This window comes from Salvelinus alpinus, chromosome 1, assembly GCF_045679555.1.
Source record: "Salvelinus alpinus chromosome 1, SLU_Salpinus.1, whole genome shotgun sequence".
Lineage (NCBI taxonomy): Eukaryota > Metazoa > Chordata > Actinopteri > Salmoniformes > Salmonidae > Salvelinus > Salvelinus alpinus.
Window position 1 is genome coordinate 48,199,520 of NC_092086.1, and position 13,202 is coordinate 48,212,721.

At 46.5% G+C, this 13,202-nt stretch overlaps 1 protein-coding gene across 2 annotated transcripts in view; it reads right to left on the reverse strand.

Annotated features, from left to right (window-relative positions):
- LOC139578695 (unconventional myosin-X-like) overlaps window positions 1-13,202 on the reverse strand; it is a 52,854-nt gene that overhangs the window by 7,071 nt on the left and 32,581 nt on the right. For both annotated transcript variants that reach the window (XM_071406651.1, XM_071406644.1), the window contains exons 5-8: window positions 12,922-13,079; window positions 8,901-9,024; window positions 8,194-8,491; window positions 4,776-4,983 (exon numbers count right to left, since the gene is read on the reverse strand). In XM_071406651.1, the coding sequence (XP_071262752.1) occupies window positions 4,776-4,983; window positions 8,194-8,491; window positions 8,901-9,024; window positions 12,922-13,079 (788 nt within the window). The remainder of the gene's footprint in view (window positions 1-4,775; window positions 4,984-8,193; window positions 8,492-8,900; window positions 9,025-12,921; window positions 13,080-13,202) is intronic.

Consider the following 13,202-nt stretch of genomic DNA (forward strand, 5'->3'; position numbering starts at 1 on the left):
GTGGCCTACTCCCAAACGTACACGTTGCTCACCACACAACAATCACCCCAGAGCATCTGCACGACTACTCCCACCTGAGGAAGCAGACAGTAGGGATGTTTGTCAAGTCTCTAAAGGACGTGGCACTTGGTAGACAAACACCCCATGCCGCACTGGACAGAGGACCACCCAGAGACCCCTACCAGACCACTGCACCAACAAGGAGCCCCAGGCCCCTTCAACGCCACACCAGACCCAGCGCACCCCACAGGCCCCACCCACCACCAGACCATCACCACTTCCATCGGCTTAGCCAGACCGGACCGGGCCCAGCCTACTACCCCGCACCAGACCACCACCCCTACCAGACCAGAGAGGAAGCCCCACGGCCCAGACCTGGCCCCCCTCCACTCCACAGGGCCCAACAGCAGGACCAGCGCAGCTACGCAGAGGTTGTCAGAGGACAGGAGAACCCTGTGGGATTGAGTGAGATTAAACAGCTCCTCCAATACATCTGCACTAAACTGCACTAAACACACACGGACGCATGTACACACACACACACACACACACACACACACACACACACACACACACACACACACACACACACACACACACACACACCTATTGTACTAAAATGTACTTGTTCAATGAATAGGAATGTTTATATAACAGAAAAAATGTTGGCTGTTATCCTGTTTATCTCGCTCTTAACAACTTAATAGTTAGTTACTGTATTTCTGACTGCTATTCTTTCTTTTGGAACATGAAATCACTGTCAGTTAGCATGTGGAACATTCAGGGCCTAAACTCATCAACCTTTGGACTGAAGAGTTTAGCACTGGAGTTCAACAAAAATCTTAAAGATGTTGACGTCATCATTCTGCAGGAGACATGGTGTAAGGCTGACATTGTCACTCACTGTCCCACAGGTTACAGAGAGGTAATTGTGCCGTCACAAAAACACAGCTCTGTCAATAGAGGCAGAGACTCTGGAGGACTGATCATTTGGTACAAATCCGACCTACAACATCTAATTGATCCCCTCAAAATTGGCAAATATCACATTTGGTTAAAACTGAAAAAAGAACTTGTACTGACAGAAAAAGATGTGTTCCTTTGCGCAATTTATATCCCCCCCTCAGAATCCCCATATTACTCAGAGGAGATCTTCCCCACCCTTGAGGAAGAGACGTGCCATTTCCAGGCCCAGGGAAATGTGCTCATCTGTGGGGACACAAATGCGCGCACAGGAACACTACCTGATCTAACGAGCACACGAGGGGACAGCTTTATTACAGGCCATAATGTTTCTAACTGTCTTAATCTCCCCAATAGAAACAACAGTGACAGCACCGTCAACAAAAACGGAAGGGATCTGTTGCAGCTCTGTAGAAGCCTGGGTCTGTACTTTGTCAATGGTAGGTTACGGGGGGACTCTTTGGGGAGATTCACCTACTGCTCACCTCTTGGCCACAGTACAGTAGACTATATGATCACAGACATTGACCCCTTCTCTCTCAGCTCATTCACTGTCAAGCCACTAACACCTCTGTCTGATCACAGCCAAATTACATTGTTCCTCAAAAGAACAGACATGGAAACAACCACACATTCACAGCCCAGTAAGCTGTACAACATCAGACATTCATACAGATGGGCCCAAAACAGCACAGAAGAATACCAGAAAGCAACCTGGAACCAAAATATCCAAACACTCTTAGATAACTTTCTGGATACCACATTCACTCACAGTAAAGAAGGCATCAATCTAGCAGTACAAAACATCAACTATATATTCAGGCAAACGGCAAAAGAAGCACAATTGAAATTGATAAAAAACAAAACAAAAAAGATCACAGATGACAACTGGTTTGATGCAGATTGTAAAATTATAAGGAAAAAACTTAGAACACTATCCAACCAAAAGCACAGAGACCCAAATAATGGTGAATTACGCCTTCATTACTGTGAGACTTTAAAACTCTATAAACGTACACTCAGAACCAAAAAAGCACAGTACAACAGAAAGCAGCTGACGCTAATTGAGGAGTCCATAAACACAAACAACTTCTGGCAAAATTGGAAAAAAATAAAAAAATCTAAACAAGAGGAATTAGCGATACAAAATGGTGACATTTGGACAACCCATTTTAAAACACTCTACAACACTGTTCAAATTGACACAAACGCAGAACAACGCCAAATTCATGAGAAGTTGAATGGATTAGAAAGAGCTATAAAGGACAATCAAAATCCACTGGACTCCCCAATTACTGACCAGGAGCTCTATAAGAAACTTCAGGCTCTCAAATTTAAAAAGGCATGCGGACCTGATGGCATCCTAAATGAGATGCTCAAACTCACTAGTGCAAAATTTCAGTTGGCTATATTAAAACTGTTTAATTTGATCCTGAGTGTAGGTTATTTCCCTGACATCTGGAATCAAGGACTCATAACCCCAATCTTTAAAAACGGAGACAAATTTGACCCTAACAATTACAGAGGCATTTGTGTGAACAGTAACCTGGGGAAGGTTTTCTGTAGTATTATAAATGTAAGAGTTCTAAACTTCCTTAATAAGCACAATGTCTTGAGTAAAAGCCAAATTGGATTTATACCAAAACATCGCACGACCGATCATATTTACACCCTACACACCCTGATAGATAAACATGTCCACCAAAATAATACCAAAATATACGCTTGCTTTATCGACTTCCAAAAAGCATTTGATTCTATTTGGCACACAGGACTGTTCTACAAAGTTATTGAAAGTGGTGTAGGGGGTAAAACATATGACATAATTAAATCAATGTATACTGGCAATACGTGCAGCATTAAAATTGGCAAGAAAAGAACAGAATTCTTTAACCAGGGGCGGGGCCTTCGTCAGGGTTGTAATCTGAGCCCAGCACTCTTCAATATTTACATCAACGAATTGGCCACTATTCTAGAAAAATCCTCAGCCCCTGGTGTTAGTCTCCATAATTCAGAGGTTAAATGCCTACTCTTCGCCGATGACCTATGCCTGCTGTCACCCACAGCACATGGCCTACAGCAGAGCCTGGACCTGCTAGAGCAGTACTGCCAGACCTGGGCCCTGGCAGTAAACCCCAAAAAGACTAAAATAATGATTTTCCAGAGAAGATCCAGATCTCAGGGAATTAGACCAAAGTTCTCAATTGGTACAAAATATATAGAGCACTGCACACACTACAATTACTTAGGTTTAAAAATAAGCTCAAACGGACACCTTAATGAAGCAGTGAATGAACTGAGAGAGAAAGCACGCAGGGCATTCTACGCAATTAAAAAGCAAATTCAAATTGAAATACCTATTAAAATTTGGCTAAAACTAATTGAATATGTCATTGAACCAATTGCACTTTATGGCAGCGAGGTGTGGGGTCCACTTGCAAAACAAGATTTCATCAAATGGGACAAACATCCCATTGAAACCCTGCATGCAGAGTTCTGTAAGATTCTCCTACATGTCCAGAGGAAAACTACAAACAATGCATGCAGGGCAGAATTAGGCAAATATCCACTAATAATAAAAACTCAAAAAAGAGCAATTAAGTTTTGGAAACATCTAAAATACAGTGACCCCCTCTCATATCATTACCAAGCCCTGCAATACCAAGAGCTGAACAAAGAAAAGAGTCCCCTCATCCAGCTGGTCCTGGGGCTGAGTTCACAAACCTGTTCTACTAACACACTGAAGACTCAGGACCAGAACATCCAATCAATCAGGATAAACCAAATTACAACACAGTCAAAACAAAACTATATTGCTTATTGGGAAACACAAGCACAAGCACAGAGCAAAATGCAGTGCTATCTGGCCCTAAATCGACAGTACACCGTGGCTAAATATTTGACCATGGTTACTGATCAAAACTTTAGAAAAACCTTGACAAAGTACAGGCTCAGTGAGCACAGCCTTGCCATTGAGAAGGGTAGACACAGGAAAACCTGGCTCCCTGTAGAGGAAAGGCTGTGCAACCACTGCACAATAGCAGAACCTGAGACGGAGCTGCATTTCCTGACAAAATGTCAAAAATATAAAACAATTAGAGAGTGTAATTTCCCCAAATTTGAAACTCTTATTCAAGGTTTCAAAGACCTCTCTGATGAGGATAGGCTACCCGTCCTGTTGGGGGAGGACGCAGAGAGCTGTGGGTTGGCAGCGCACTACATTGCTGCCTGCCATAAGTTGAGGGACAGTGTCTGACAAACCAATCAACCTGCACATGTCCTTTACTGTATGTTTATTGTTATTGTTGAATGTATGGTTATTTTGACCCTTGGTTATTGTTGTTACTGTTGTCCCGTTGACAATTTTGATTCTCATTTTTACATTGTAAACAAGCTTTGGCAATATGTACATTGTTACGTCATGCCAATAAAGCAAATTGAATTGAATTGAATTGAATTGAGAGAGAGAGAGAGAGAGAGAGAGAGAGAGAGAGAGAGAGAGAGAGAGAGAGAGAGAGAGAGAGAGAGAGAGAGAGAGAGAGAGAGAGAGAGAGAGAGAGAGAGAGAGAGAGAGAGAGAGAGAGAGAGAGAGAGAGAGAGAGAGAGAGAGAGACTTGAGTCTTGAGGAGTACAGGCAGTTCCCAACTTGCTGGGTCTGGTAAGGAGTAGGGACAACACTTTACAGTGCAAGTCTCCACAAAGGTCAACTGGAGTGGAGAGGATTGGAAAGGGTGCTCGTAGATCTTGGTAGAGACAGAGAGACAGAGATGATAGAGAGACAGAGATGATAGAGAGGTCCCCCCCCCCCTCACCTCATTGGCGGTGGTGTGTGAGCTGATGTGGAGCTGACAGGAGCCTGGTCCTGGGTAGTGAACTGTACACAGCATCTCCTGTCTTCCCATCAGCACCTGGATCTCCTCCCAGGAGGGAACACATTCCCGACACCGTGTCTTCTCCAGAGCCTCCCCGATGAACGACGCATAGTTATCCATCTCAGAGTCCGGAAATTGGCACTGGATCCTGGACCACCGGAGGGGAGAGAGGAGACACGGGAGTGAGCAGTGTGACTGTGTGTGTATGACTAAAGGAAGCTCCACTACATTTCAAAAGGGCAAACTGAAGCATGTCAGTGAATCTAATATTGATAATGCGAGGCCTGTAAACCGGTATATTATTTTAACTGGATTTGCGTCATCCTTTCAGTTCAACACAAGCCATCTTTATTTTCTTTCGCGTTGGCAATACTGAGAAGTCAATGAGGCGAGGAACGACCAGTGTTCTCACTTTGGCTCTCAGAGACTTAAAAGGCTCTCTTCCCTCCATCCTTCAAAGAGAATGTAAAAAGGGAAAGAAAACATGTTTGACTTTCAGCAGCGCTCTTTACAGGAAAAGGTGTTTCCGCTCACGTGAACCAGAGTGACCTGCCACTTCCTCCCAGCGGAGTGGCCAGGGAAGGTGAGGGAGGGGATCAACCTTCAATGGGCCCAAAATCTCCAACACACGCAAGAATGTCAGAGGTGTGAAAGATGACCTGACAGAGCCATGAGCTCACCCCAGCACAAACAAGGAAGGGTAGACGTTGGGGAAGGAAGCAATTATACTACAGTGTCCATCCCAAAATATACAGCACAGAGAACAGAGAAGAGCTGGAGTGAGAAAGGGGGCGAATGAGTGGAGACTCAGACACTCCAGACAGCCAAATGGAGAGAGAGAGAGAGAGAGAGAGAGAGAGAGAGAGAGAGAGAGAGAGAGAGAGAGAGAGAGAGAGAGAGAGAGAGGAGCCCCTCTCACTCCCCTCTCTGTTCCTCTGTCTCATTACGGGGCACAGGGTGGGTTTTGTCCTGCTGCTCAAACATAATTAGGAATGTTCCACTGAGGGAGGCTGTGCTGTGTGATCCCTTTCCGTCTGCCCCCTCCCCACACCCACCCCGCCAGCCCAACCTCCTCTCCTCCACCCACGCAGGGCTCATGCCGACCCTTCTCCGACTGGGGACATTCCCTGGGGGGTTCTCAGTGCACCATGGGGGTAGAGGGGGTGGGGGGCTCAGTCTCTGGGCCCTCTGCCCAGTGTGCAGCTCCAGTTCCGTCCAGCTGTGGGGTCAGCCTCAACACTCTCTCACAGAGGTCTCAGGGAAACACTGACCCTATCTCTTTATAGCAGAGCTGCTGCATAACCCGCCACCATGCATTTAGGCTGACCCCGGAGGCTGCTAGCTAGCTATACTGGGAAAAGTACAACTGCCATACTTACCCATGCCAAACATACAGTACGTTCGGAAAGTATTCAGACCCCTTGACTTTTCCCACATTTTGTTAGGTTACAGCCTTCTTCTAAAAAGTATTAAATAATATTATTTTCCCCGTCAATCTACACACAATACCACATAATGACAAAGCAAAAATGTTTGCATATTTATTAAAAATAAAAAACAGAAATATTACATTTACATAAGTATTCAGACCCTTTATCAGTACTTTGTTGAAGCACCTTTGGCAGCGATTACAGCCTTGAGTCTTCTTGGGTATGACGTTACAAGCTTGGTACACCTGTATTTGGGGAGTTTCTCATTCTTCTTCCCAGATCCTCTCAAGCTCTGTCAGGTCGTCTCTTCAGAGACTTTTGATTGGCTTCAAGTCCGGGCTCTGGCTGGGCCACTCAAGGACATTCAGACAACTCCTGTGTTGTCTTGGCTGTGTGCTTAGGGTCGTTGCCCTGTTGGAAGGTGAACCTTCACCCCAGTCTGAGGTCCTCGAGCAGGTTTTCATCAAGGATCTCTCTGTACTTTTTTCTCCATTCATCTTTGCCTCGATCCTGACTAGTATCCCAGTCTCTGCCACTGAAAAACATCCCCACAGCATGATGCTGCCACCACCATGCTTCACTGTAGGGATGGTGGCAGGTTTCCTCCATAACGTGACGCTTGGCATTCAGGCCAAAGAGTTCAATCTTGGTCTCATCAGACCAGAGAAACTTGTTTCTCATGATCTGAGAGTCTTTAGGTGCCTTTTGGCAAACTCCAAGCCGGCTGTTATATGCCTTTTACTGAGGAGTGGCTTCCGTCTGGCCACTCTATCATAAAGGCCTAATTGGTGGAGTGCTGCAGAGATGGTTGTCCTTCTAGAAGGTTCTCCCATCTACACAGAGGAACTCTGGAGCTCTGTCAGAGGGACCATCGGGTTCTTGGTCACCTCCCTGACCAAGGCCCTTCTCCCCCGGTTGTTCAGTTTGGCCGGGCGGCCAGCTCTAGGAAGTCCTGGCGGTTCCAAACTTCTTCCACTTACGAACGGTGTAGGCCACTGTGCTCTTGGAGACCTTCAATGTTGCTGAAATGTTTTGCTACCCCAGATCTATCTGTGCCTCGACACAATCCAGTCTTGGAGCTCAATCAAGTTGTAGAAACATCTCAACGATGATTAATGGAAACAGTTTGCACCTGAGCTCAATTTCGACTTTCATAGCAAAGGGTCTGAACACTTATGTAAACAAGGTATTTTTTGTTTTTAATACATTTGCAAAAATATCTAAAAACCTGTTTTCGCTTTGTTTTTATGGGGTATTGTGTGTAGATTGCTGAGGATTTTTTCAAGGGGTCTGAATACTTTCCGAAGGCACTGTACATACAACCCCTACCGCGAGAGACAGTGTGTTCTAGCTCTGAGTGGTGGATGCCTCAGTGTGCTATATATTGCAACTGTTCCATTAGCTTGGGCCTGATACTGAGTCGCAATGTAAACATGGGCATCATATATAGTGCTTTATGACTTGCAGTCCAACAGAGGCTTTAGGCCAAAGATTAGCACTGTTAATATAGCTTAGCATGTGGCTAATTCAGAGCTGCAAATCCACTCCTAAAACACTGGATCTGTCTGGGGGTCGTGCAGTAACAACGTGAGAGCATATCACACTACTATATGTAACTGGTGGTTAGCAGGCTTGGCGCCTGTCTCCTGTCTCCTCCCACTGTGGATTCCCATGCTACTGGCGCCCTTCTGGCCCACAGCCTGACCCCCATTTCTCCCTCGTACCGCAGCCCTATTCCCCCTCTCACCTCTCCAATCATTTCTGTGACAGGGTACAGACACACCTGTCAACGCCAAACGCTTTCTATTGTTGGTGAAACCAGCTGATGCCTTAAAGTTTTCCGCAAGCTACGACAGAGCTAGGTGGATGGGTAGGGGAAGAATTACACCCCCTGTTGAGGGCGTTGTGTTACATGTTGTGTGTGTCACCTCTTGAGGTGGAAGCGCAGGTATTTAAGCACGCCGGGGCCGGGCAGGAAGGTGCAGCTCATGCAGGTGAGGAGCTGCCAGTAGCGGAGGTGTGCGGCGGTGTGGGGCTGCGGCGTGCAGCTGGTCTGCTTCACCAGCTGGCAGTAGACCTCGTCCCGGAGCGGCCGCAGGTCCAGACAGGTCTGCAGCACGCCCTGGATCAGAGGCACCGGGTCCCGCGCAGACTCCAGCTGCTGCAGACAGTTGAAGAGCTTCACTGCTTCCTCCCGCACCGTGGCGTAGCCCTTACCGCTGTGGTCTGTGGGGGAGGAGGGGGGGCGAGTCAGTACCAGACGCATAGTATTAGGAATTAGACCAGACTAGACCAGTCAGCATGTTTGAGAATAGATGATTCTGCTTCTGTGACGTCTCTTGGTGGAACAACTAAGCTTTAGTGGCCGTCTCTCATCATTCCTTATCTAAGCTGTCTCACTCACTGGCCTTGACTTGGCACGCAGGCAGGTAGGCATTACAGTGGACTAACTCAATGGTAAGTCTATATGCGAGTCTGTTACAGTGTATGATTACTGGGCATGTCAATGAGCCTGTGACAGCATTACTCATATGTGAGTGGGTGTGTGTGTGTGTAACTGCTCGTGTTTTATTGTAGAGTTTACAGGCATGGCACTGACCGCAGGGAAAGGTGGTAGCATGGTAGTAGTACTTACAGGTGTGTTCCAGGCTGCCGTAAGGGAAGGGCAGCAGGGGGGCATACAGGGGGCTCTGGGTGTGCTTCAGGATGGGGTTGTGCTGGTAGATATTATCTACCACCTCGGGGTTAAACTTGTTCTCCTGGAGAAGAAAGACAGAGAGACACAGACAGTTAAAGAGAGAGAGAGTGACAGATGAGCTTCCTTGACCTTCCAGCTGACCGGGGAGCAGCCCCAAGCAGGGCTGCTATGAGAGAGAGTGTGTTGGGTAACAGGGGTGACTAGGGTCAGTGGGAGTCAGGCCATGGAGCAGGAGGACAGCTATGACCGATTTTTGGGGACACAACAAAACACACCGTCATCATTGACACTATTTACAGTTGAAGTCGGAAGTTTACATACACTTAGGTAGGAGTCATTAAAACTCGTTTTTCAACCACTCCACACATTTCTGGTTAACAAACTATAGTTTTGGCAAGTCGGTTAGGACATCTACTTTGTGCAAAACAAGTAATTTTTCCAACAATTGTTTACAGACAGATTATTTCACTTATAATTCACTGTATCACAATTCCAGTGGGTCAGAAGTTTACATAGTGTGTGTCTTTAAACAGCTTGGACAATTCCAGAAAATTATGTCATGGCTTTAGAAGCTTCTGATAGGCTAATTGACATCATTTGAGTCAATTGGAGGTGTACCTGTGGATGTATTTCAAGGCCTACCTTCAAACTCAGTGCCTCTTCGCTTGACATCATGGGAAAATCAAAAGAAATCAGCCAAGACCTCAGAAAATAAATTGTAGACCTCCACAAGTCTGGTTCATCCTTGGGAGCAATTTCCAAACGCCTGAAGGTACCACGTTCATCTGTACAAACAATAGTACGCAAGTATGAACACCCTGGGACCACGCAGCCGTGGAAGGAGATGCGTTCTGTCTCCTAGAGATCAACGTACTTTGGTGCGAAAAGTGAAAATCAATCCCAGAACAACAGCAAAGGACCTTGTGAAGATGCTGGAGGAAACAGGTACAAAAGTATCTAAATCCACAATAAAATGAGTCCTATATCGACATAAGCTGAAAGGCCACTCAGCAAGGAAGAAGTCACTGCTCCAAAACCGCCATAAAAAAGCCAGACTACGGTTTGCAACTGCACATGGGGACAAAGATCGTACTTTTTGGAGAAATGTCCTCTGGTCTGATGAAACAAAAATAGAACTGTTTGGCCATAATGACCATCGTTATGTTTGGAGGAAAAAGGGGGAGGCTTGCAAGCCGAAGAACACCATCCCAACCATGAAGCACGGGGGTGGCAGCATCATGTTGTGGGGGTGCTTTGCTGCAGGAGGGACTGGTGCACTTCACAAAATAGATGGCTTCATGAGGACAGAAAATGATATGGATATATTGAAGCAACATCTCAAGACATCAGTCAGGAAGTTAAAGCTTGTTCGCAAATGGGTCTTCCAAATGGACAATGACCCCAAGCATACTTCCAAAGTTGTGGCAAAATCGCTTAAGGACAACAAAGTCAAGGTATTGGAGTGGCCATCACAAAGCCCTGACATCGATCCCATAGAAAATGTGTGGGCAGAACTGAAAAGGCGTGTGTGAGCAAGGAGGCCTACAAACCTGACTCAATTACACCAGCTCTGTCAGGAGGAATGGGCCAAAATTCACCCAACTTATTGTGAGAAGCTTGTGTTAGGCTACCTGAAACGATTGACCCAAGTTAAACAATTTCAAGGCAATGCTACCAAATACTAATTGAGTGTATGTAAACTTCTGACCCACTGGGAATGTGATGAAAGAAATAAAAGCTGAAATAAATTATTATCTCAACTATTATTCTGACATGTCACATTCTTAAAATAAAGTGGTGATCCTAACTGACCTAAAACAGGGAATTTGTACTAGGATTAAATGTCAGGAATTGTGAAAAACTTAAACTGTACATGTCTGTGGTATCTCACTACAGATGCTACTCTCATTGACAGAAACACATTTTACATGACATTTGAGTCATTTAGCAGACGCTCTAATCCAGAGTGATTTACAGGAGCAATTAGGGTTAAGTGCTAAACTCAAGGGCACAGACAGATTTTTCACAGAGTCAGCTCGAGGATTCAAACCAGCGACCTTTCGACCAGCGACTGGCCCAACCTCTTAACCGCTAGGCTTCTTGCCGCCCTACGCAGACGGCATCCACTACTGCAATCCCTGCCTGCACCTGTTGACCATTAGTAATGTTGCCACTGCTCTCCCTCCTTCCCCCAATTCACCCTCCTTTGTGGGGCAAAGTTGACACATTCCTCGGAAATGTTTTGGTCTATCTGAACTGGGACCATGTGGAACACTGGCAGACTATCTATTGGACAGACACATACAGCCTACATACACAACACATTACCATAGGCGAACATACAGTGCCTGTAGAGTGCTCAACACTGGGAAACACATTGCAGTCTATGTAGAGGTCGCAAGAGGACAACGGGATTCATTTATAATCTACAGGATTCCGACAGAACATCCATCCTCATTATGTCCTAAAAATGGACATGTTCCCTTGTCCTTCTCACTCTCTCCCCTCCTCGCTACCTCTCCCTGTCCCTCTGTCCCTCTTTCACACGCGACACAGACTGGAGGTTCAAGGCTGAAACGGTCATCTCTCTTCACCTCCATGTCTGGTGGGACACACATCTACACTCAGAGATAAGCACTTCTCTCACACAAAGAACTCCTCTATTCATTCTCTCCCTCTCCCTCTCTCTCTCCCTCTCCCTCTCCTGTAGTGTCAGTTGTGTTCAGTAGTGTTCTCCAGCATTCAGTGGGATTCGGCTAGTCTTTGTATTAAGTGTGAGAAAGAGTGTTGGAAGGAGTGGAGGAGGATTGGAAAGGGGGAGAAAGAGAAGACAGGGGCAACTCTTTAAAAAGCGGGCCCCTCTCTTCCTCCTTCCGTGACCCGGCCTCCCGTTGGCTGGGCAGGGGCCCGGCAGGGCAGATGGAGGGAGACAGATTAAACTCTCTAGACCAGATCACAGACTCTCGCTGGGAGATTAGGGACCCTCGCAGTGAGATTAGGGACCCTAGAGGCCAAATTGGGGAGTGCTTATCTGTGCCTCGTCACCCATCCGTCTGCTGTATGAGATTCCAGCATGCTCTGCTCGCTAGCAACCACTTCTCTACAAATCAGGGTGTTCACATGCGCACACACACACACACACACACACACACACACACACACACACACACACACACACACACACACACACACACACACACACACACACACACACACACACACACACACACACACACACACACACACACACGGCTACTTTAAACACCTTCTCACGTGATAAGAGGCCAGGCGGAAGTCAAGTGATCGAAGGCACATTTACAAGAATACACACACAACAACACACAAACTCAGAATAGCAAACAAGCATAGACTTAACACCACTTGGTGAATTCCAAAGTGATGTCAGAGCGTGGTATGGATTTTTCTCTTAGACTTTGTCTTCGTGATGAATGAAATCATACTTTAAAAATGGAAGAACTTGCTGTGCCTCATTCAACTGTTTAAGTGAGGCATGTTTCTGTGGGCAAACACACGTACACACCCCAGGACCGGGTCCAAATATGACACTTTGCCGTGCACACCCTCTTCATCCACCCTTTTGCCTCTAAAAATGACACGTTCCTTAAAATAGCGCAGAACATTCCGGTGGAACTTTTACGGGGTGCCTCCTCTCCTCTCACAGCTTGGTGGAATAAGATAATTCCCTGAAGGCAGCAGCAACGACAGTTGGAGGACACTTTGGACTCGCGGCCCAGTGTGGTCGCGCGGTTGCCGTGGTGACAGAGCGGAGGTATAATGCCCGTTGTGTTGCTGCGGTCCGTGTTTGGTGACCCTTGTCATCGGCAGCTTGGCAGTGGTCTGGTCTGGGGCGGGCAGCGAGATGCTGTGAAGCAGTGTGTGTGTGTGTGTGTGTGTGGGTATATGTGTGTGTGTGTGTGGGTATATGTGTGTGTCTCACCTCGATGTCTCGGATCAGGAGCTGAGTGGGCGTCTCCACGGGGGCTTTTGTGTCGATGACCTTCTGGACAGCGCAGGCCCAGTGCACAGCCTCGTTGAAGTGCTTGGTGTACAGCCTGTAGCAGTGCTTACGCCCATACACTGTGATGCTCCAGTACCCTGAAACACACACACACACACACACACACACAGGCACAGGGAAGTCAGTCATCAGTGTATCGTGCACTGAAAGCATGAGTAATCATGAAAAAACAGAAACTGAACTTTCAAAGAACAATATAG